This window comes from Maniola jurtina, chromosome 16, assembly GCF_905333055.1.
Source record: "Maniola jurtina chromosome 16, ilManJurt1.1, whole genome shotgun sequence".
Lineage (NCBI taxonomy): Eukaryota > Metazoa > Arthropoda > Insecta > Lepidoptera > Nymphalidae > Maniola > Maniola jurtina.
The window spans coordinates 1,381,835-1,408,746 of NC_060044.1; the positions used below are offsets into that span (position 1 = coordinate 1,381,835).

The 26,912-nt window shown below is 36.8% G+C and overlaps 1 protein-coding gene across 6 annotated transcripts in view; it reads left to right on the forward strand.

Annotated features, from left to right (window-relative positions):
* LOC123873358 (protein PALS1) overlaps nt 1-26,912 on the forward strand; it is a 166,165-nt gene that overhangs the window by 21,465 nt on the left and 117,788 nt on the right. For all 6 annotated transcript variants that reach the window (XM_045918187.1, XM_045918191.1, XM_045918192.1 and 3 more), the window contains 2 exons: nt 4,784-4,917; nt 9,369-9,814. In XM_045918187.1, coding sequence (XP_045774143.1) covers nt 4,784-4,917; nt 9,369-9,814 — 580 coding nt within the window. The remainder of the gene's footprint in view (nt 1-4,783; nt 4,918-9,368; nt 9,815-26,912) is intronic.

The following is a 26,912-nucleotide window of genomic DNA, read 5'->3' on the forward strand; positions in this document are numbered from 1 at the left end:
TTCACTTATGTAAGTAGGTGCCTGTAGTACATTATACTCGTAGATGCTTAGTGGTTGTCTTCGGGCTTATATCGTCGGGGTATCCGAGATTCAATCCTGGGCACGCACCTTTAACTCTAGGGATTATGTGCCTGTGTGTGATAGAGGTTACCATGATGTTCTCAAAGATGTGTGAAGTCTGCCAATTTGCACTTGGCCAGAGTGTGGCGGACTATGACCTAAACTCTTCTCATATTGAGAGGAGACCCATTCTCAGTAGCTTTTCTTTTATGTATCAATAAATATATCTTCTATTATCAGTATATTAGTCTCTAACTCTCTACTCTCACTTATCTGATAAACTTGTATTTCCCGCAAGCCTATCTATAACTTTCGTACTTAATTAATGTTTTATTAACAGTCCTATCAAATCAATCCGATGGAACTTTCTGAAGATTTTGCAAGTTATTCCCAAGTTGCGTCTAAGTTAATTCACTTACAATTTCGGAAAGTTTCATTATATGTCTACAACTTTTGTCTTATAGCCTTCTTCACCTTATCACGATGTCTGGTGGGAGAATTCGATCGTGGTTATTAATAACTCTTTGAAAAGGCATTAAGTACCTTTGCGTGTGACTGAAAATATCTGGAGTAGGACCTGTTTCATTTTAATCAGGTAAAGGCGAATTCTCCAAAATTCCACAAGGCAATCAGAATCAATACATGTACGAGTATAAAGAAGAGTCTCGATTCACGGTCTTATCAACGCCCAGCCCAAATTTTGAAATCTAGAAAGCTGAAATTTTCGACAAGGTGTCTTTTATAATTTAGACAATAAGGTAAGACTGGATTTTTCGGGATCGGAATGTAGACAAGGTATAAGGGTGGATTTTTCGAAATTCGGGATAGGTAATTAACAGGATTTATATAAGTTATAATCAAGCGAAGTCGGAGCGGGTTAGCTAATTCTCAAAAAGTGTTGCCGGTAACAGGTAATTAATCATGTGAAAAGTTTGTTACCCGGCCATTGACAAAGCCTTTCTAAAGGGAAGGCAGTTGAAAGGCCATCTTTTGAATTCTGGGCTTCTTCAGGTAGAAGGCAGGTATCATTAGTCGTGAACGACAAAAAGGGGTGACGATTTGGTTAAAATAATTTGTGATTAAAGATAATGAGACTATGACCGTTGCATGGAATTTCGTTTTTAACCGACTTCCAAAAAAGGAGGAGGTTCTCAATTCGTCGGAATCTTTTTTTTTAATGTATGTTCCCCGAGTACCGAAGACCCCTGGACCGATTTGGAAATATTTTTTTTTTGTTTGAAAGGATATACTGTGCAGGTGGTCCCATATAAATTTGGTGAAGATTTGATGAATATCTTCGGAGATGGAGAACAGAACTCCTCAATGGATAAAAGCAAATTGCTCGCGATCAGTGTAATAGCTTAGTAAACAGTAGGTTTTTAACTGGGTATAGGATATTATAGTACAGTAGGGCCACTAAAAATTGTGAAATAAAAAAATTTCAAAAGAAAAATAAAACCGACTTCAAAACCACAAACACTAAAAAGTAAAAAATAACTTTTGTTTAGCTACACGTGTAATGTACCTAGGTATGAAGTCGGGCGAGCTTCACTCTTGGATTTCTAATTTTGTTTTAATATGCTCGCTCGACTTCATACCTAGGTACATTACACGTGTAACTAAATGTAATTTTTCTTTTGAAAATTTTAGCCTTTGGGTGCGGAACCCTAAAAAGTGAGAACACGAGCCCGTTTAGTAAGTAAATAGAGGATAGACGTTGCTTGATGTTGAATTCTTCGAAAATGGACTTGTGTCGTGTCGTGTTGTGTGTGAATACCACATCTCGAAAGCGCCTATTCTTTTCTCCTCACTTGGTCGCAGCATCCACATCTCCGAAGCGTAGAGAACTTTTGACTAGACGGGTCTTAGTGGTTTTGGTTATGTTTCGGTTCCTCCATATCTTTTATCCTTTAGATAAATTTTATTTAGGCTTCTAGGTACCTGTAATAAAGCGATCATTATTGTATTATTACCGGAAAGGGCGGGATTCGGTCAGAATGGCACGGATTGTGGATGGGTGCGCCTTTATTCTCTAATCCCCTTTGACATGATCTTTTACCTTTATTAACTGGTTTTACGCATTATGATCGCACTGCTGCTGTGGGCCGTGGACGTCTACATTATGTAGTGCATACATTGTGTTACAAAACCTAATAAAAGATACTCGTCTTAGATTTCTAACAGTTCTACGTATAGCTACTTGTATAGATTACAGCGTTGCCAAGGTAGTTTTATAACTTTCCTAAGGTTTCGCGTCTGGGAAGCCTTAAAACATTATCAAATAATATTTGAATTCTCAGACTGCCCGTGTACCCGTTTTAAAAGCAATAGATTTTACAATACATGAGATAACGATTACCTCAGTTCTCAGACCAGTTCAGACTCAGTTGAATTTGAAAAAATATGGGAGATTTATTTACCCCGTATTTTTTTTACGCAATTACGGGTTTCTGTATTATCATACCCTGAGATACGGGGTGACCCGTAAAATACGTGGCATTTGGCAATACTATGTACGAGTATATGTCAAATGGTGCAGATATTTCCCTGAATGAGCGAGCTGCGGTGCCTATATCGGTATCTAAATGCGCAATTAATGACTGCATTATCTTCCCTGATTGTTATTCTGTCTGTGTGCTGTGATAAAGGGTCTTACATACGGCGCCTTTAGTAAATACTTAGTATATATTTTTACACAACTGCTCAAAAAGAGGAGTGTAATGTTTTCAGGGTTCATGTATTATGTTTCTTTTCCATTTGAGTTTTTTTGTTCCACTTCAAAATGCCCGAACAGATTTTAAACTATGGGGTACCTATTGTTACAAACCTTACATCATCCCGAGTGACTATAATTTTTTTGAAAAAAACTTATTCACTGTGGCAGGGCAGTCGTGTTTTTATAATATATATTTTTTTTTCATCTGAAGGAGATATTATCTTAAATACTTGTGGCATGCTCTCTTAAATCTGTGCCAGGGGTTATACAAAAATGGCCACCAAAAAGTAGCCTGTGTCCTTCCCCGGGATACAAGCTGTCCCAATACCAAGTTTTGTCGATATCAGTTAAAAGAATGGGCTGTAAAAAGCAAACAGACATTCTTTCGCATTCATAATAATATTAGCACAGTTAGTACGGATGATTTTTTTCGGTTTTTTTTTAAATCTGTTTGAGTAGTCTGTTTTCTAAGGGCACTTTTAAGACTCCCTAAGAATATTTGCTCCTTCTATATTATGAAAATATGTTTCAGACCATTTTTTCAAAGTTTTTAAGTCTCCATTCATCGTTTTGATCTAAAGACTGTAAGTGCACACTTCAACCCGTGTTTTAACTTTTAAATGACGAAAGGTGTCAAAAATTAACATCAAGTGCCCGTGTGAGAGTGCACTTATACATTTAATATTCCTCGTGAGGGCGTTACAATACCTACATTAGTCAACGCTTGCCTCATTCCCGCATTAAATACCACACTCGATTCTGATCACTATCGCTCGTGATATAGAGATTATAATCCCTTGTATAATTTTAATCATTCATTGCCTAACTTCCGACTACTCTATTTGTTTTGTCCATTCTATTTTCTACCTTATTACAGGAGAATTTAGGTTTATTTGCGAATAGAATGGCGTTGTTGCAAAAGATTTGAGTCATTTCTCTGGCAGTCCAAGAATTTAGGGTTGCTGATTGAATATGAATTATCAAGTACGTACCTAGTTGAGTACTTTAGAAGATATTTGCTACTTATAGGAAGGGATTTTCATGAGTTATTTTGATGGGAAAATATCCCCTTAGTGTATTTAGTCTGTAACTTCAGCAAGTCTTCGGTAAGCAAGCTTTTCAGTCTCTGAATAATTCATTCATTCTAGAGAAGTAGCCCCTGCGCACTTCGCAGCACTTTCCATACAGACATAGTTTGGTGCTCATTTGAATATTAACTAATCAGACTCAATGAAATTTTATAGACACGCCTACACGCTTTAGAAATAAATATGTGTGTCTGTAGGTTTCTGTAAATTTTTAAAATTCTGGCGGGGCTCTTGGTGTCAAATCAGTTTAACTAGTGGGAACGAGCGAAAATCGCAAGGTTGGCCGTGAAAAGGTAACGTAGGTAGGTAGCTATACCTTTTCACGGCAAAGGTAACATTATACCAACTAGCCTACAATAGTACAAATGGCTATGTTTAATAAAATCATGCGTTTGAAATTTTTTACACTAATATTATAAAGGCGTATGTGTGTATGTGTGTGTACTATGTATGTTTGTTACTCCTTCACGCAAAAACTGCTTAACGGATTGGGCTGAAATTTAGAACAGAGATAAATTATACCCTGGATTAGAACATAGGCTACTTTTTATCCCGGAAAATCAGAGAGTTCCCATGGGATTTTTGAAAAACCTACATCCACGCGAACGAGGTCGCGGGCATCAGCTTGTCATAGATATAGTGCCCGGCAAACAACTTGAGCATTGACGCGATTGGCTGGCGAATGGTGGGTCCACGCGGTTGGTTGATACATCGACTTCGCTTCGCGGATTCCCCAACTTTCTCCCACGACGCTGCTTCAGGTCTAAGTTGTTTGCCGCGCACTATACGTATGTATTTCAGTGCTCCCTCTACCTATGACCTAAAGAAAGAAAGAAAGAAAGAAAGAAAATTAGTTTATTCATCTTGTGTGTACATCAACAAGTATAGACAAACTAAAGGGAGCTATATTTTGTTACAGTATCAGACATCGGGCACAACATCATCCAAGATGCCTTCCTCATCGCGGTGGAGGAGCAGGCCAGGCAACGCTTGCAGCGGCTGTCGGCGCTCAAACGGATCACGCCGGTCGACATGTCCAAGCTCTCTGTAGAAGTAAGTTCATCATCATCGTCATCATCATCATCATCGAGGCGTCTTCCTCATTGACGTAACTATTTGGTACAAATAGATATCTAAGTCTTGTTTCCAACCCATTTCCCCCCCACTACTGGGTACGGGTCTCCTCTCAGAATGAGAAGGGAGATCTATCTAAGTCTATACATACTTATAGTACAATAATTATAGTAGTTTGTGTTTTGCTTGATTGCTTGTCCTTCCTTCACGCCTTAACTAAGCAACCAAGCGACTTGATTTTTGGCACAGAGATACTTAGTTGAAAGGACGGAGAGTAGCATAGGCTACTTTTCATCACGAAAAATCGGCGGGATTTTCACAAACCTAAATCCACCCGGACGAAGTCGCGGGCATCAGCTAGTTATATGGATTATATCGAAGTTAGCAAGTACCTGTAACATACATTATATCTAGGTGTCTCTGTAAGCATCAAAGCAAGTGTTTAACTCGGTGTTTGACAACGCTGCTTTGTGGGACAAGCCTCGGTCGAGTATTGCTCACACTTGAGTGCTGAGATGAGCATTACGTACCTATATAGAAGGTATATGATCTGTTATAACTCATAAGTAGGTAAATGTTACTGTCAAAACTCTTATCCTGTCAAAACTACTTTTAACTGCAAAAAATAAATCTATTTGACTAATGAGTCTAGTACTCTTGACTAAAAAATATCAGTCAAAACTAAAAAGTGGTTTCAAATCTGAGTTCACGCTTTCGTATCTTTCCTATCCCTAGAGTATTTTAAATAGGCAACACCAAAAGACTCGCTTCATTGCTACTTCATTCTGCTTCACTCAGGTCACTGATTCACTTCATTCAGGACTTCCTCCGCAAACTTCTGGCTTTGCGCTTTATCTAGGATTCTAGGGGTAGAACAGACAAGACTGCGTGGAGTCTGAGTGCTCTAATTTCGTTGTGGGCCGCATTCTACTTAATTTTTAACCCCTGACCCAAAAAGAGGGGTGTTATAGTTTGACGTGTGTATCTGTGTATCTGTATATCTGTGTATCTGTCTGTGGCATCGTAGCTCCTAAACTAATCACCCGATTTTAATTTAGTTTTTTTTTTGTTTGAAAGGTGGCTTGGCTTGATCGAGAGTGTTCTTAGTTATAATCCAAGAAAATCGGTTCAGCCGTTTGAAAGTTATCAGCTCTTTTCTAGTTATTGTAACCTTCACTTGTCGGGGGTGTTATAAATCTTTAATTTACACTTGTATAAGCTACAGTTATTAAATTATTTAAGTATTATATTTATGATCATTTATTCTAGCAAAGAGTTTGGCCAGAATTTTATAGTCTAAATTTACTTTAACCAACTCTGTAGTAACACATACAGGCTATATTACGCCGGGCGGGGTGGTACAATAGCTCAGAGATCGATAAAATTTAACGACCAATGGCAATCGTGACTGATGTTTCACGATTTTAAAGATTAGGGTAGAACTCATAGAAGGTTTTGTTTTGTTTTTACTTGCGATGCCATATTTATGAGTATGCAATTATCGCAAAAGAAGTGGTCCAATTTTAGGTCCTTTGATTGTGATCATCGATGATTGTGATGCTTAGAATGAAAACCCAGTTGTGATGTGTCTTTGGCGGTACCTCCGTAGACCACCATGTTGCAAATTCAGATTGGATTACTTATTTTGCAAAGTGTCCCATCAGTTAAACTAAAGAAAAATGTTTGCGCTCGCTTCGCTCCACTTTTATTTATGACCAATTTAGAAGGTATTTGAATCTAGTAAGTATTCATCCTACAAAAATTCGTTTTTTTTTTACTGTCATCAAAGTATTCGCTCAAAATGTACATATCATAAAAGAAATGAAAGGCTTCGATTAGAGATACTACCACGGGCCATTCCTTTACTGTCTACAGAAACGAAAAAGGTTTTTTTTTGTAGCGTTTTATAGACCACTTTGTTCAAATCGAGAGCATGATGTAGATAGGCGATCAGCAGTTACAAAGCTCGATGCTCTAGCTTCATAGGTATAGTGCGCGACAGAATGAGATGGCAACCGGGGTGGGAACGCCCCGCACACCCGAAATGGGTTAGCACGGGGGCTGTGCGGGTGTGCGGGGCGTCTCCACCCCGGTTGCCATCTCAACCAGTCGCGCACTATATATTATATGCGAGTAAGATAATATAATGTTTATAACAGTTGCACATTGTCACATTCGCCCTGATTGTGTCACGGACATCTGGCACGTATTATTTATTACGTTGTATTATCTGTGAGTATGGGGAGCGCTTTCGCACTATCCGACTCCGACCCGATATCGGATAGTCATCGATTCAACCGCTAGACGTGACGACCTTGGACGACGACCACTAAACGATAATCCACGTAGAAGCCGATTAGGTGTAACAATATAGTTAAAACTGCCTTAATTGTACCCTTTCCAGGTTAACCAGGCATAATATTATGTACTTAGTTGAAATATTCCCAACTGATTTGAAAATTGGATCATTTTAACAACCCGAAAACGAATATGTGTTTAAAAGCAAATCATTAAAATGATTCCAACAATAACACTGTAGGTAAACTGTAAACAAACAAGAGTTCAACGGAACGCAAAAATTAATCCATTGTTAGGAACAATGGTTTTTAGGACATAAATTGCAAACCTTTTTTCAGAGGAAATGCAAAACAGTTCGCGAAATCGTACACTTCCTGCAATAACAGGCGAGCGCGGACAGTGGCGAAATATTCGAAACGGCTTTTATGAAAAAAAAATCAAGGCAATAGTGAATATGCATCTTCTATACTCTATCCGCGCAAATAAGTTAGTATAGCGCTATCTCTGTTACGTAATCCCATACAAATGATAGAGACAAAAATCTCAGTCGGGGCTAAACATTTTGTGTCACCAACCAATCACAAACGAAACTATGTATGTTTTCTTTTTGAAATTCGGATGGTTATTGAAAACATTATTGAATTGAATTTCGAATGTTTTTTGAAAGCATTTTCGAATTGAATTTCGAAAGTTTTTTAATTGGGTGGTGACTCAAATGGTTAACGCGCACTGACATTTTTGTCTCTATCATTTGTATGGGAGTACGTAACAGATTGAGAGCGTTGTAGGTACTAAGTTGTTTCCGCAGATAGAGTATAGGCAATTTCACTCTAACTTACACCTCATCTTTGCTTTCTTTAGGCATGATTGTGGTCAAGAACAGAGATTATGTCGTTCAGGGTAGCTACCTACTACAAAATTATTTATGCCTGTCGAGGAAAAAGCCTATCGTGCAAAAAAATAAATTCTCATACATATTTTCATTAGCCGTGACAAGTCACGTTTAAAATGCTTCAAGTAATCACAAAAACTCCAACTCAAATAAGGAACCGTAAAATTATCAGAGTTATGTCCGCTTTTTGTGACAAAAAGCTAATGGATTTACATGGCCGCCATGTTCGAAGTTAAATCGCTCGTAAAAACTGGAAGGACGGACATGACAGAAAGAATTGGAGCAACAAGTGGTCTGCTGATGTCCACAAAATAACATAAATATGATAATAATATGCAGCTGTTTCTTTAGGAGTGAATTAAAACTTTAAAGTTTAGATTCTCGAGTTTATAGCTAAAATAAACTCGCTGCTAACTTAGCGTTAATTTGTCTAATCATGGATATCCACAATATTATTAATGCGAAAGTGTGTCTGTTATCTGTATTCCTACAATCTGTCTGTCTGTTCGCTAGCTTTTGCAAGACCTATCCGTTTGACCAATTTGGACGGAATAGGTTCAGAGATAGATTTCAACCCGGGGACGGACACAGACTTTTGTCCCAGAAAATCAAAGAGTTCCCACGGGATTGTTAATAGTTTTAGAAAACCACAGACATAGATAATATTATATAGATATGTATCTGCAGAATTTCATTCAGAGTTTGATTGGTCAGTATTCAATGAATGAGAGCCAAATTATGTTTGTTGGAGTACACTACGAATAAACTCCTCTTATGTTCAGCAATAGTGTTATCGATTTTTTTTTTTTTTTTTTTTTTTTTTTTTTTTTTTTTTTTTTTTTTTTTTTTTTTTTTTTTTTTTTGTTTATCTAAAAATATAAACTACTGTAAGATAAGTTATAATTGTTTAATATGATGTTGTTCATAATGACTAGTATATAATTATATTGTAAAATAACCAAATGTGAAATGAAGAGAGAAAATAAAAGGCTTATTATTATTATGTTCAGCAATGTATGTCCACTGGTTGATATTATGACGAGGATGAAAATTGATAATCGAAATCTTTCCGGTCGGAGGCTACTCTTTTACTGTGGATTAAATGCAGTTTAACATAAGCGGTTACATTATTGATGAATATATAAATCTGCAAAGGTAAAGATTCTCTGCAGGTCTTTTGTAATTATAATGTGTTAAAGATTATAATTCCTGTGTAGTAAAAAATATATTTCTTTTACAGTTAAACAAGAGGAAACGTACGCAGCCAGAGAACAAGGAACTAAACGGGTACATAGCAAACTCCACAGTCTATGTGACATCCATAAACGAAAACGGTGCAATCGAGAGTAAACCAACTATATCCTCACCGAAATCTCAACCAAAATCGTTACAGGCGAAACCAGCACCACTCATAGCGAACGGTATACAAGAGAAGAAAGAAATCCTAGAAAACAAACCCGAGAAAATTGACAAAGTCGAACCAGAGAAACACGAAAAGGATTCGAGTGAGAAAAGTGTTAAAGTGATCGTTGAAAGTGAAGTGAAGGAAAGTGAAGTGAGAAGTGATAAAAGTGAAGTGTGCCTGAGCAACGGACGGTTCGAGAAACTATTGGGAGAACAGCCTGATCATAGGATCAGGGCTACTGCTGTTGTTGAGAGTAATAAGCTTGGACCTGGAGAAAAAGGGTGAGTTTTAGAATATAGAGAAATTCTCAACTTCTTTTTAGAACTTTAATTAATGGTACTTACTAAAGTAAATCAGATTTGTCCAACCAGTTTTATAAGTGACACCGATCTTTTTTCGACGATTCTTGTTAATCAAATTAGTATTCGAAACTTAATCATTTCCGCATTCACAGTTCATTTAATTTTTAGGTAGTAAGTATTAGGGTTATCACCTCTTCGTGCAAGAACTATGAATTTGGACGTCACAAAAAAATTAAAACTACGTTTCTCAAAAATGTTATAGATAGTTCAAGTAGTCTAGGAAGTAATTCTCTTTTAAGGTTATTCAGTAGTTTAAATTAAATTCTTATTTTAATTTCCTACACTGATCCTTTAGAGCTGTTTAATTAATTAGAAGTATAAATGAATCTTAGATTGATTGCCTAAATTGCCAATTAAGAACGCGAAATTAAACTGAGTTAAAACCATAGTTAAGAGAAAATTAAATACTTAAATTGCTAAAAATACCTCGAGATAGGTAACTAATAAAATGATATTATGAATGTCAAAGATAAAATAATTGGTCAGACATATCTGCTTGTTTGAATTGTGATCCCGTTATGCGGTCTTCTGCATAGCTTTAGGAAAGGTGATGATGTATCTTTCGAGTTATTCCCATCTTCAGTCAAATTCTGTTAAGTCTTTAAAACTCTGATAAAATGTGGCGAATGTAATCACTTAACACCAGGTGACCCATCTGCTCGTTTTCTCGCTATTTTTATTTGTTTTAACGTGGCGAACTTCAGTTTTCGCCACGATAGGGTCTTTCGGAGAAGGAACCTAAGTTTCTAACGTCAAACTTAGGCTACCAATGTAATGCCGGGTGTGTGAGCTGGCTTCGCAGGCAGAATCCATTGCCCCTGATCTCTCTCCGGTCATGTTGGATTGCCGTCTCAACGAACTATTACAGTTGTCGCTCCCATAGAACTGTATTTTTTGACAGATAATAGCAAATTGAACTTAATTTTTTTCGTTGTGTATTCGTTTAGTTATTCCAGTACATATTTACGTATGTGACGCGAGCATGCGCAGTGGCGTACAATTAAATTTCTTGTTTGTCCGCGTATTGTTCTCGCACCTGTGCGGGGAAAGGCATAAAGGTTAACTTTTTGCTTCTGTTTGCATTTGGCGCGATCGGCGACAAGCATTGAACCAAATTGGTACATATAAAAGAGCTATTTCAAACGAAAATCTGTTTTATGAAGCTGTCAAAATTAGTATAACATTGGGCATCAACAAGGACAGCTCGCGAAATTTTTTGTTCAGAATGACCCGTCTAGTGATGGTTCAGATGGATCATTCCGGACAAAAATTGTATTGATTTTTTACGAAAATTGAATGGGCATCTTCAAGTAAAGAGTAAAAATAGGTAACTTCTAGGCAAGCGCGCTTTTTAGGCTGTAAGTCTGTAAATTTAAAAAAAAAAGTGTGGTAGGTACATTTCACCAGACTGCACATTGCGTGGGTTTTAAAATCCTGTGAGAACTGTTTGATTTTCCGGAATGAAAAGTAGTCACTATTTCACTCTCCAGGTCTTTAACTAAATACCTAAGTACCCCATGCGGAAAACACGTCGATCCGTTGCTTCGTTGCGATTGATGCAACGTGATTGAAGGACAAGCCAAAAAACCAATAAACCGACGAAGACGAAACCAACAAAATTTCGAGATTTCGCATATATAGGGTAGGGATATGGGTAGGGATGATGACGATTTTAAAGAATCAATAAGGACTGACGAAAAAATTCCACGCGGCCAGCACTTAGTTAATATTTTGTAAGTATAAAAATAAGTCATGGCCGAGTCATTTGTAGCTTTTGCATCTTCAATAGAACGAGACGTCAAGTTATTTATTATTAGTATTTTACTTAATGGTCTCAAAATTACTAGTCATGTTAGGAAAACCTAATTAGGTAGACTATTATGTTTGGAATTGGCTCACTGGCCTTTAGGTATGTATTCAAATTTTTGTTACAACTGTCAGCTATTGTACCTGCCTAGCTAGTTTTGCTCTGGGTTTGAGTAGTCTGTGTAGATGGTCTAATCCTGTTGTAGACAATCTCTAAACTAAATTGACAGGCCTAAATCCTTTTCCGCAGGGAGGATTTTCCAGGATTCCGTTAGAATGTTTTGAAATCCTTCCGAGTGGGTGATAGAACCTACATGCAAAATTCTGTCAAGTTTCTAGATTAATAAACGTAAAGGATTTTAATTAGTTATTCTAGATCCACCGGTTTAGGCTGTGCGTTCTCTGTTAGTCAGTCAGATGAAAAAGTAAGAGATGATTATTCTAAGATATCAGGATTGAAATTATCTATTTCTTCATTATGAAAATTCCATAATCATAATGTTCTTATCATAGACGCATAGAGACAGACTCATAAGACGTATTCAACGTAACCGCCGAAGCGTGGCCCCAGCCTTGTACGTGATGATACTGCTGCGTCGACAGGTAAACACCGCATTCTGATCTAACACACGACTCGGCTAGGTTCCGTAAAGGGATTTAAAACATCGGTGTTTTACTCGATACCTGAATCGATACATCGACAAACAGACCCATAAGACGTAACAACGTAACTCCTGGAGCGTGACCCCGCTTTGACAAAGCTGGGGTCCCAAATGTGCGTGATGTAATGTTATGTTGACAAGTAAGCACCGCACTTTGATCTAAAACACGACTCGGATAGGCTCCGCGAAGAAAATTTAATATTCCAGAATAGACAATCCTTATCTTATGGCTGAAAGCCGAAGTGACCCTATAAATTATTGTAAATGTAAAAAAGTGTGGCATCCCATATCTAGCATACTTAGGTACTATGTAAATATGTAGTTCTATTATATATCTATAACAGATAGCAATAAGAGCAGGTAAATAGGTGCAATTATAGTAACAAAAATGTCAATCAGAAGGATGTTGAGATACTTACAATATTTCTAACAGTAGTGTTTTTTATTAATGAACCACTGGTCTGGGTCCCTTTACAAATCATGTCCTATCATTTTTATTTGAAAAGACAAGTCCTTATGCCAGTTAAAAAATCATTTTCGAGAAGTTTCGGAAATAACTATACAAAGGCCATCATTAAATTATTAAAAGAAACAGAACAAGTTTAAAAAAATAAATTTATTAGAATCGAGGTTTAAATTGAAAATGCAAAGCATCGAATAAGTTGTGAAAGTATCGGTTCCAATATAAAATATTCGACTTGTTTATCGATACACATTACTGATGATACTTTTTGCGGATCTCTAAATGCAGTCTGTCAGCTATCTACTCGTGTGCTGTCAGTCTTGCCATCAGTCTTCTGGCAATCCCTCACGACACTTGTCGCTATTTCAAACAGTAAAAAAAACACCCCGTCTATCCGAGAACGCAGGGTTGTTTGATACCTGTACCCCACCTGCGTCGGCGCATCGAGGCCCGGTTTTTTATACCCGTCTCTTTCCCACGTGAGCGCAAGGTTGCTGCGCTCTTCTCACGTTTTAGAATTTTTCAAACTCGCTCGAGCGCGGACGCGTAGATCGATACGCGTGTGATCCTGTGTTTTTTAATTAAATGTGTGTTTAAAAAATAAAAACAATTGTTCTTTATTGTGTGTGTGTGTGTTTTTGTGTCGTGAAATGTGTGTTCTATAAAGAAGTACATTACTCAGGATGCATTACAAACTATTTAAAAGGTAACGTATTTATTCAATTGGAGTTAGGTGCTCGTTTTAACCAATCGTTTTAATTTAATCAGTCAAATTGCGTACACACTAAAGCCTATAAATGTGTATGGTACCATTACATATTTACTTATCTGCTTTCATTGAATACTTTGTTATAACCAATTGTTTTAATTTGATGGCTCGGATTGCTTAGGTTTACTTACTACAACCTATAAAATACTCGTAGGTATAGATACCGTTACATCTTTATTTACGTGGTTAATTCATTGAATATTTACGCTTATTCATGAATTAGATTCCTCGTCAATCAAGATAGCAAGACGGATAACGACCGGTTTTAGAAAATCTCGATCAAGTTTAATTTCAAAGGAGAATCGGCCATTTACATTTCTACGGCCAATTATGACGGTTTTAATGAATAATTTGCGTCGATCTCGCTCCCAAATGTCGATTTAAGGGTATTAAACGGTGCCGAGACTTGTGTCCCTTGGATTTCTATTTCGTGATGGGTCATTCCGTAAAGATTCGATGAAAATTTTATTTTCTCACAACTTTCTTGGATGTTAAAGTAAAATGATAGATTTGCGGTTGCAGTTATCTATTATTGAGCATTTGTAAAGCAGTTTTCTATATTTTAATTAGTTTTAAGTGATATTTTGAGATGGTGATAATAAAAACAATACCGGGCTGAGTTTGTCATGGACTTCTCAGACCAGTGCACGTTTATTATTGAACCTTAGTTTCACTTTTACTCTTAGAATAACCACCCGACTTTTACTTAATAATTTTCACCAATATGATACTACTATTTATTGAACAAATGACATCCATAAAATGACTAAACTTGGTAAAGACTACCTAATTAAAATCTTCTTCCTAAAGTTATTTTTGACGATTAGCACTCAGCATCATCGTCAAAAAAACTAGAACTTAATTGCTCTTTTTGTTGCATAGTTAATTAGCAGTAAGTAAGCTAAGTTATGCAGGCATTTAAAATAGTAAATTACCTACTTAATAGTGGGTTATTCTCAGAATTTATAAGAAACTGAGTAAACTATTTCATTAAATGACGATTCTTCCATTGCAGTTTTCTCTATCCGATTGTAATTTGTAACATCAATTTGCGGTATTGCGGTATAGATATCTTCTGTTTGAATCAAAGATGCTTATTAGATGCCTTTAATCTTGGGTATAGGACAGTCATCGTGACTTACTTTTTTTCCTCAGTCATAGAATGGATAGAATAATATCTTAGGGACTAGGGAGGGTCTTTATTTTTAGTGAATTAATTCATATATCATCATCCTTTCACTGTCTGAATATAGGCCTTTCACAAAGAGCGCCACCACACCCGGTCCTCAGCCTTCCTCATCGAACCACTTCCCATCCGTGTCGCGGTCCTTATTATATCGTCAGTCCACCCTGCTGAAGGGCGTTCTGCGCTTACCTGTTCGCGGTCATAACTATAGAACTTTTAGAATAAACTTCTTTAGAGTCTCATTGTTGAAGGTCGTGACCCCTTTCCATAAATCCTATAATGATAGTAGTTCTCTTGGGACAATAATGCGGTGGGTTCCTAGATACTTCCGCATAAGACTCGACAGAATAATTTTCCTAATTTTGACAATTAGTTAATAGATTAGCCCGGGACAAAATTTTAGCGGCTATTCGAAAAAATAACTATTCTCGGTAGGAACGATATTCCGAACCAGTGGTAAATAATTATTTGACGATTCAAAAGCACTTTTAAAAGTCTACTTGAATAAAAATCTATTCTATTCTATTAAATGGGGGTTTAATAGGGGCTTATTCAAAGCTTATTCATTCATTACTTCTGTCAATTTTATCACACTTCACACTATCACACTATAATATTATAAAGGCGAAAGTTGTGTGTGTATGTTTGTTACTCCTTCACGCAAAAACTACTGGACGGATTTGGCTGAAATTCGGAATGGAGATAGATAATATCCTGGATTAGCACATAGGCTACTTTGTATCCCGGAAAACTAAAGAGTTCCCACGGGATTTCGGAAAACCCAAATCCACGCGGACAAAGTCGCGGGCGTCAGCTAGTAACCAACTACATTTGCCCATTTCGCTACTTTTTATTCCGCTTTATTAACAATCCCGGGGGAAAAGAAAAAACAAATTCCACGCAGTTAGTCGCGAGCATTGCAGCTAGTTAGAAAATATAACAACAAAAACAGCCACAGGCTTCTCGGCTGGGCACTGTAAGCAAGACAGCAAGAGGCAAGAGCCCAGTTTGCCGAGGCCCGGTAATTGCAGGGCAGGCGTTGTAAGAGCTGAAACACTAATGACCGCCCGCGGCCTCTCCCACAATCTTACTCACGAGTCACGACCTGTTCCAACGACAATGTTATGAAACTTTGATGCGATAATCGCATTCCTTTGTATAGTTCGGTTTTCTAAGTTTCCTTAAAAGATAAACTAATCCTAGAATTAATCTTCTCGGAGAAATGCATAAGTGACACGATTTGCCCTGCGCGGCGTTTTTAACTCCCGATCGAAAAAAGGGGTGTTATAAGTTTGACGTGTGTATCTATCTGTCTGTTGCATCGTAGCTCCTAAACTAATGGACCGATTTTAATTTATTTTTTTTGTTTGAAAGGTGACTTGATCGAGAGTGTTCTTAGCTATAATCCAAGAAAATCGTTTCAGCCGTTTGAAAGTTATCAGCTCTTTTCTAGTTACTGTAACCTTTACTTGTTGGGGGTGTTATAAATTTTAATTTACACTTTAAACCTAACGCTTGGCTACAATCAGATTTGCTGGCAAGTGATGGTGCAGCCTAAAATGGAGCGCGCTTGCATAGAAGATGCCCATTCACACTTGACTTCTTGAATTTTAGTCCAATTAAATTGAAGGGACTGGCCCGTCCCGGCTTCGCTCGAGTGGATTTTTTGAAAATTGCTGAAGGGGTGGAAATTCCAAATATTCCTGGAACACGTAGGTAGGTAAAGTTGCCAATACTAGATGATTGAAGAAAAAACTCAATTCACGCGGATGATTTTGCAGGCATCAGCGATCATAGTATTTTTAACCGACGGCATCCAAAAAGGAGGAAATTCAGCCGGTTTTTAAATAACTATGATAAATTAAATACGCTGGCAGGTTTATTTTTATTTAATGATGCCTACTCTTTTCATTGAATTAAAATAAAACAAAAACCGTCTAGCCTTGATAGGTTATTGACAGTGTACCTATACAGTACAGTAAGCATTCTAGACTCTAGAATGGCTCCAAACTAATTAATTCTAGGAATTGAGTGTTTAACTTTCTCTTTTATCGGTTCTATTTGTTTTTTCAGCCATAATATCACTTCGATTTTATCTCGCCAAGTATTTTTTTTTTATTAAGAAGTCACAAAATACGGTTCATAAAGAAATTGATCTTTAGCAAAAATGTTACAACAGGTTATTATTCACTGAAGCGTCTAGAAAGCGTTGAGTGATTTCGGCCGGTGAGTCCCACATACCCTTCCCCAGCTGGCTGGCTAGCTGGTTGGTCTACGGCTGGCTGGTTGGCGGAAGCCAACGGGAGGGATGCGTAAATGCATTACCCAGCGATTAAAAAAAAAAAACTAGAAGGCGATGCCAATAGGTACTAAGTTGGCCGCGATGGGAGCAAACAAAACCTGTCAAGTGCGAGTCGTACACGAAGGGTTCCATACCATCTGTGCGTACCATCGTAGAAAAAACACTTTCGATTTTCTCGTGATGTAACCACAAATTCACGAATTTCGGGTATTTTCCTTTATATTTTGTGCTGTAAGACATTGCTAGTTGCCAAATTTCATGATTCTAGGTCAAATTGATCAAAACCTATAGAGTATCTATAGGTTTTGATGTCCTTGATGGGTCACGGCAGACTCAGACAGAGAGACAAGTAAGACGTCCTATACCTAAGGTTCTCTTTTTCTCTGGAGATATGGATTCCATGATTCCTAATAAAAACTACCAAAAAATAATTGTAAATGTTTTTTTTTTTTCTTAAAATTGTATGTAATTATCCTCAAAAAGGATTAGGGCCGATTTTGGTTTTTGGATAATCATGGTAACTAGAAGTCAAAGTCCTTCTGTCCACGTTGGTAACAATTTTTTCGTAACCTGGTGCCTACGAAATAAGATTAATATTTACTTACTTATACCGTGAGAAAACATCTTAGTTTCAGATCTTATGAAAAAACAGATAAGGAAACATAAAAATATAGCCCAAGTAGCTAATAGCTGCGCTGGTCTCCAGTAGCTTCAAGGTCAATGTAATTAAAAAAATAAAAAAATTCATCATTATTCTCATCATCATCTATAGTAGGTAGGTATTACTTCTATTCTACGAAATACTTTCAATAATAGGCTTCAATACGAAACAGGTTTTTCTCTTCTGTGAATTAGATATCACTAGTCACCAGTAATATGCGAAAATCCTTATGTCGTTGACATTCCATCTACACGCACGAAACGTTTTGCGTCTTCATTCCTCATACGCATGGCTAAGGTTTGGAATACTCTTCCGCGATCTGTGTTTCCTACCAATTACAATCCGGGTATCTTTAAAACAAGAGTGAATAGGCACCTTCTAGGTAAACGCGTCCCATCTTAGACCACATCATCACTTTCCATCAGGTGTGATTGTGGTCAAGCGCTTACCTATAGTGAATAAAAAAAAAATGTGTTGGTTTGTCTTTCAATCACGCTGCAACGGAGCGACGGATGACGTGTAACTCGTATTGTATGGGAATAGTTACAGATCTGGAGAGTGACTTAGACTACATTTTCCTTTATCCCATGAGAGAGAGGGAGTTTTTCAAAGTTGCAGTCATTTCATTATGTAAATAAGACTAACTTATACCTAACCTCATTTTTGGATTAGGAAAAGAAGATATACTATTGTCTATTTGAGTTTACTCAAATAGGTTAAAATATGAGGTAAGTACCTATAGTAGGTACTATAGGTACCTACGGCATCGGGGAGGGAACGCCCCGCACATCCGCATAGCTCCTGCGCTAAACCAATGCGGGTGACATACGGGTGTGCGGGGCGTCCCCCCGCCTCATACCCCGATTGCCATCTCAACCTGTCGCAGACTATAGGTACTCATGCATGAGCGTGTTTAACACGGTAATTAGCTAACAAAAATGAGTAATTAATCTTTATTAGGATTAATTAAGTATCAATTAATTAATAATTAAGTACTTAATTAATTACCAATTAATTAATCCTTCCTACATTAAAGTATTATCAATATCGCTGATCGTTTTGTTTCTACTTAATTAACAAGCAAGAAACTCGCCGGTTGCTCGTTTACTGCGTTTATCATTATATGATGAATGAAAAGGGATCACGACCCTCAGAAATGAGGAATACGACGCAGTGAGAGAATGATCGTCTGCTATGCATAAGGTATTTTGGATTATTCTTTTAAACTTCGGAAATACCAATTTCTGAAGAACCGGCTCAGATAAGACGTATTTTCTCAATCTCAATACTCATACTGTAAAGACGGAATTATAAGTAAAATGTAATTTTAACTTTAAGTTAACATTAATAGATTTTTATATATTTGTTTTACAAAATGAAGAGCTTAAAAGCTGTTTCTTAAAAAATGAAATAATATCTATGTAAAAACCCTGTCTCCCGTAAAAAAATGTATGCCCGTATTTTTGATGCTGGCCACCCGTAAATCAAGAAGTGACAGGTGGCAACCCTAGAACTGCCAAACGAGAGAAAAAAACCGTAGACCTAGTGGAGATCTTCAAACGCTGTGCTTTCCAGTCTGAAGTCACCATCCTGGCATCAACGTTAATGTTTATGAATGAGAACCTCACGGCTAATGTTTATGAATTGTCGAAAGGCTTTCACTTGTAAATTCCCAAGAATCCGTCTAGAGTCTAGACGCACGTTAAATCGATAATTTCCGGCGTTTAAACATTCCCGAGCTGCGAGAACGAGGCACCCATAACAAACCGTCTCAAAGGAAAGTATCAAAACTGACATTGTCTCCCTTTTGAACATAGGTATTCTATGTGTATAATATGAACTCAAAGAGATTTAAAGAGTAGAGCGGTTATTAGGAACGCATTTGACCACTAGTACACATAGTGACACTAGTATAAAACTCAAAATTTAAAAACCCCCGACACAAAAACCTCTATAAGAAAACTATAAAAGAGCTGATAACTTTCAAACGGCTGAACCTATTTTCTTCGATTATAGCTAAGAACACACTCGATCAAGCCACCTTTCAAATAAAAAACCCTAAAAAACTAAATTAAAATCGGTTCATTCGATTAGGAGCTACGATGCCACAGACAGATACACACATACACAGATACACACGTCAAACTTATAACACCCCTCTTTTTGGATCGGGGGTTAAAAATAAAAAAATTGTACCTACAGAAGCAGGCGTTACTTTGCGGAAGTCCATGATAAGCCGATCCTTTTTAGCGGGTTATAGCCAATTAAGCTTTTGATTCTTTGTATGAAATGAAAATTGTTACGTTGGGAGGAACGGCAAAGCCAAAAAGGATGACTTTTGGCTTTGCCGTAATCGGGTAAAAATAGACCCGAGATTTCGTGACTTGTTTTTTATTCCTATCTAAAGGAACTATTTAATATCTTTGGTATTCTGTATTGGTATTATTTCGAGAATCACCCACCGCCCGCTTCGTTTCACAAACGCCGTAACTTATAGCATCGTTAAGTGAAAAAGTGATTTATGACGAGAGTGATAAAGCATATTTTTCATTTTCTTTTATCGCTCGAGATCCGTGCTTATAAAAACAATGGGTGTAGTCGAGTGTTCTACGTCGAGTAACACGCCTAGGACTTCAGAGAAGACACGGGGTTACGTCCAAAAGAAAAAATCTGTCAATGCTTAGTAAAAAAAATTAAAAAATGTTTGATTTGCATCTCTTCGGGCCGGTTTCATAACTTCCAGATAAACTTTATATCTAACAAATTTTGACGTTATAACAGTTTTTGTAATGGGAATCTGTCAAAATGACTTTATCATCCGTTAGATAAAGTTCACCTGGCAGTTGTGCAGTCTATAATATTACTAAAAAAACCTTAAAATCCTTCGCTATGACGTAAAATAGAAAATAGTAGATCAAATACTTAGATTCAGTTACCCGATGACTCCTTTGTACGGAATGTTTTCAACAGTGTGCATTGTTTTTCTTGTATTAAATATCAATTAAGTAGATATACATGATACATAATACTAACTATAATACTAACTATCATCTCAAGCAAGCACCGGCCATCTATCTATTGAGCCCGGGTCTCCTCTCAGAATTTAACGTCATAGTGAACAAGTGTCAATTAAAAATTTATAACACCCCTCGACTAGTGAAGGTTACAGTAACTAGAAAAGAGCTGATAACTTTCAAACGGGTGAACCGATTTTCTTGGATTATAGCTAAGAACACTCTCGATCAAGCCACCTTTCAAACAAAAAAACTAAATTAAAATCGGTTCATTAGTTTAGGAGCTGCGATGCCACAGACAGATACACAAATACACACGTCAAACTTATAAACCCCTCTTTTTGGGTCGGGAGTTAACCGCACCCATAGCTTCTTGCCTTCTTCCCATCGAAGCCTTGTTATTTTTAGAGTATTCTGTATTCTACAGGCGTATAGATTTCCCGCGATATCGTCTTAATATTCGAACAATGTCAGATAATACAATCTTGATTCTGGAAGCGTTTTGGAAATTATTTCTCGCTGTACAAAACTTGCTTGATAAACAAAAACGAAGGGTGTACTTAACTATATACCTACTTAACTATAAAAGCTAGGTATCTAGGAATCTATCAATATGAACACATAATAATATTGAAACTATATAATTATACATATTTATGTATAATGTATATAAAGAAACTGACTTTTGAAAAGAGTAACTGCTTGGCTGGCTATTCTCAGTACAATCTGCATTTTGCTTTTTTAACTTTCGTTTTTTTTTTCTTCTTAAAACGTATTTCAGATTTGCTTTCTGTAATCTGGTCACATGTGTTTCAACTTACAAGAGCTTTTAGCTGTTGACACATTCTAATATGTACCCTACTTGGGTAAAGATTTATTAGTTACAAGTGTAAATTAAAAATTTATAACACCCCCGACGATCCAAAGTATTTGAGTTTTCCAAAACATCATTTTCAAATAAATAATTACAATAATTATGTATTTAGGCAACGTCCATCTTGACAGCTTGACATTTGTCTATTGACATAATATTATGAACCTAACGGTTATCTAACCTTCTTTTCTACAAGAAAACTAGAAAAGAGCTGATAACTCTTAAACGGCTGAACTAATTTTTTTAGATTATAGCTAAGAACACTCTCGATCAAGCCACCTTTCAAACAAAAAAAACTAAATTAAAATTGGTTCATTCGTTTAGGCGCTACGATGCCACAGACAGATACACAGATACACAGATACACAGACACACAGATACACAGATACACACGTCAAACTTATAACACCCCTCTTTTTGGGTCGGGGGTTAAAAATGCCTTTCTAAGTGTTCTTAAAATTGCATTTTTTAGAATTATCTTTTTGCCTGCATTCAATTTGGTTCAAGTTGCATCACTTGATTAACCCAATGGGTCAAAACAGCGCCAAGATGGCGATAAGTAAGCAAGCTAAAAGTAAAATCGTCAAACGCAGATCCAGCTGCCAGTGCCTACTACTTACCTGCCAAACACGAGAACACAGTTCAGGACAGAGGGAACTTGTAAGTTGTTAACTCGAAGCGTCACTGGCAGGCGTCAAATGTGCCTACATATGACGCTAGGTAAACCTAAGAATCGCCTATTTCTTTAATTTCACATCACCAAAGTTCACAACCAGGGAACTTCTAACAAAACGTCGAGGCTTCGACGTCACTGGCAGGCGTCGTAATCATTCATCGACGTCATTTGACGCAACTGGTAGCTCTAACGCAGTCCTATTTTTCTTTGACTTAACGTCACCATCATAGACATACAATTTTCGCTTCGCTCAAAGACTGACAAAGTGAGGGAGCGAGAGTAGTTAGATAAGACACACTGCCGCGAGCGAAAGCGAGATAGCGAAACAAGATGCCGATAAGTCATTGTTTACGTGAGTATCGGTCCTTATGAGTTCGGCCTGTTCCAAGTCGAGGTGATTTTTTGCATTTACTAAATAATTTTACGATTAAAACGTAAAATCTATGTCTTGCCACCATGGTGTCTTGTTCAGTGAGCGAATGTGACGTTACAAGACGTTATAATCCGCGTAAATACACGTTTCACAGGGAATTACTGATTATTTATACTAATTGTTTATAATCATTATTTCATCATTTGTTGTTTGAAAATTAGGCAAAATAGCTATTGGAAGCTTAGATGATAGGTTTCCCTTAAGACTTATCATCAAATTACATTGCTAAATGAAGAATTTTTGGATATTTTGTGTAAAATTTAAAAACGTTTGTTTACGATAGGGATTGACAAAGTAATGACGTCACAAGTATCGATAGTCGATAATCGTGTCTACCGGTAGGTTTGATGTGATAGGTTTCATGTGATGTATGTAAAATACAATATAAAACACTAGGTACTTTCCAATAAAAGAAAAGAACGAAATAAATATTTTCACTAATTTTTATTTTATTTAGCGTGACTTAGATTTCATATACAGGGTTAAGGGTAACCCGTACATTACTGTATTTAAGTGCTTATCGGGGAGGTCATTAGCTATGAATTGAGCGCCATATATACTATTTATTTTTATTAACTTGTCACTTAGACATTATATCAGAGTGTTATTGTAATTAATCAAATTAAATTTACTTGCACCCATTAAAAAAATAAAGGTGGAAAACCAACAAATTCCGGTAATTTATATGAAAATCCCAAAAATTGCTCTATTTCTCAAAAAAAGATTTTTTTAAAACGTCTTTTAATAGTTTTCTATCGAAATATCAATAAAAAATGTTATAAGGGGTTTAAATAACTATAAGTATCTCAGAATTCATTAATAAGTTATTTATATAAAATATTAAAGTCATTTCATTAATAAATAATAATCTGTTACCTAGCTTTAGCTTTGTTACTATTTGTGTATTTGAAATGTATTTGATTTTTTAAGATTATAAGATGCTTTTTACTTCACTTCGTTAAACTAACTCATTAGTGTCCTATGATTTCGCCAGTAAGACTATCGATAATACAAATGCTAAAGTCAGGACAACTCTATTTCACGCACACATTTACGTTTCATTTTTTGTAACACCGTTAATCTGACACTGTTGGTCTTGTAAGTCTTTGGTCACCATAGTAGCCTAATATACATATCGTCGTTTCAGGATAAAACAGAGGTTCCCCTCACTCTGGTTCTCTGACGTCAGCCATAGTACGCCATAGCCAAATATCACACTAATATTATAAAGGAGAAAGTTTGTATGGGTGTGTGTGTGTGTGTGTGTGTGTGTGGGTGTGTGGGTGTGCGTGTGTGTGTGTGTGTGTGTGTGTGTGTGTGTGTGTGTGTGTGTGTGTGTGTGTGTGTGTGTGTGTGTGTGTGTGTGTGTGTTTGTTACTCCTTCACGCAAAAACTACTGGACGGATTGGACTGAAATTTAGAATGGAGATAGATTGTACCCTGGATTAGCACATAGGCTACTTTTTATCCCGGAAAATCAAACAGTTCCCACGGGAATTTTAAAAAACCTACATCCACGCGAACGAAGTCGCGGGCTTCAGCTAGTTTGACATAATATCGATTCGTGATCAAACCGAGAATTCTCTCACTCTAGTTCACTCGACAAAAAGTCCAAAAGTTCTTCGTCCGCAGTTAGATACGTCATCGCCGAATTCGGCCTACCTGAGCGTTTTTTTTGGGAATCTCCAACGATTACTTGGGAATGCGGAGGTTTTGGCTTTTTTACCGCCCGAGTGCTTTGTTTGATCTTCCTGGCGCGGCGTTCGTGAGAAATGCTCGCTTTTATAGTTTCCAGGTAACGTTTTGCGAGCTCATTGTTCTTTTAACCTATTTTTGTTTTTATGAATATCTTTTCTTCTATGTTACTGAAGCTGTTTCGGTTTATCCTTGATTAACTGTTTCCATTTTTCCAACCGTTAAATTCTGTTTAAGTAGTTAGGTACATCTTGTAACGGTTGTAACTTGTTACTTTACTTTTCATCATCATCATTATCATCATCAGCCTGTGGACGTCCACTGTTGGACATAGGCCTGCTCAAAAGAACGCCACCACACCCGAGGAGCCGTCCTCATCCAGCCACTTCCCACTAGCCGCTATTAAATATCGTCGGTCCATCGCACTTCGCTTTTATTATTTGCCTATAGCCTAACTTTAATCTAATCTATCTAATCTACGGGATCCTGAATTCGCACCCAGGTAGGTACGCGTCCTAAATCTTCGAGCGTTTTAAACGAGTAGGTAGGAAGGTAAATATCTTTAATTTTAAAGTCACGTGTAATAATTTAAATATTGAGCATGTAGACCAAACTGTATTCCTTGGTGTGGTAATGGATAAATTTCTAAATTGGAAACTTCATGTAGACACTCTTTGTAAAAAATTAGATCGATTTGTGTACGCTTTATACAAACTTAAGACAGTGACATCCAAAGAAGCAGCTCTATGCGCATATCATGGCTATGTTTCCTCTCTTCTACGTTACGGTCTCATCTTATGGGGACAATTCCGTAGATGTTATAAGAGCTTTTCGGGTTCAGAAAAAATGTATTAGAGCTATATATATGGAGCAGAACCCCTACAAACTTGTAAGCCACTTTTTAAAAGCTGCAAAGTATTACCTCTCCCGTGCCTCTATATACTCGAAGTCTCTGTTTTCGTACATAAACACAGAAATTATTTTCCGAGTATGGCTGACACAATATCAAGGTCGAATAGATTTCAAAATAAACTTGTAGTGCCTAGACAAAGAATTAATTTATATCAAAAAAACGTATACTGCATGGCCATACGAGTGTACAATAAGCTACCGGAACGCTTTAAAAAACTCAATATAAGCCATTTTAAATCTAAACTTTTCAAAACCTTGTTGAATAGGTGCTATTACTCGGTAAATGAGTTTTTTGAGGATGATATCAATAACATAGTTTAATATTTTGTCACTTTGTTTTGTCTCTTTCTATTGTAATATCTATTATTAATGAAATTTGAAATAATGCACTTGACTATATATATAATTAATGAAATTTGTAATAATGCACTTGACTCCTAATTCTGTTTGACATTAATTTAAATTTATTTTGTTATCTTAAATATTTGCACACTAATAATTTAGTAGAAAGTTAAGGACTCTAATCATAAATTTCCATCTTATTGTACCAACTTTCTCGCAAATAAATAAATTATCTTATCTTATCACTTGCTTTAAAGTGGTGAAGGAAAACATTGCATCGTGAGGAAACCTGCATGCTTGAGACTTTGAGAGTTCTCTATATTGCTGCCAATCCGCACTTGATGGACATTGCTACGGCCTAAAACCTTCGTATTCTAAGGGGAGACCCGCGTTCAGTAGTGGTTTTTTTGCATGATTTGGTTTATCTGAAAACAATGAACCAAAAGTTAAATAAAGAGAAACGCTGCGCACGTTGTCGCGAGGTCTAATTTTAACTAATTCACTGATTTCATAATCCAGGGCTTTCTGGGCCCATAACCTGTTGATTTTAATGAAATAATTATTAAAAATTATATATGCCAATGTAAGCGTTTAGAGGTCACAAGGGAAAGGCCATCTGCCATAGATACAGTGCTATGTACGAGTAAGTGAGTACGGGTAACTTCAGAGGCGTCAAATTTTAATTTTAATTTTAATTCCAACATGCATATTTACTTACCAACCAACATATGTACTTAATTAGAAATTTATAACACCCCCGACAAGTGAAGGTTACAGTAATAACTAGAAAAGAGCTGATAACTTTCAAAAGGCTGAACCGATTTTCTTGGATTAAAGCTAAGAACATTCTCGATCAAGCCACCTTTCAAACAAAAAAACCAAATTAAAATCGGTTCATTAGTTTAGGAGCTACGATGCCACAGACAGATACACAGACACAAAGATACACAGATACACACGTCAAACTCATAACACCCCTCTTTTTGGGTCGGGGGTTAAAAAATAATAATTTCAAGTTCCTACAGCATACAATATCAATGGCCACCATAATTAGGCCATAACTCATAACTTTACATAATCCCGCGTAACGAAGCTAAGGGGCTTGATACGAGAAAACTTCCAACATAAATAATGAGCTTCGAAAGTTAATAACGTTAACAGAGCTCTCTCCGTCACTTACTCCATACAATCGTAGTTCCCATTTCATTTGAATATTAAGCAA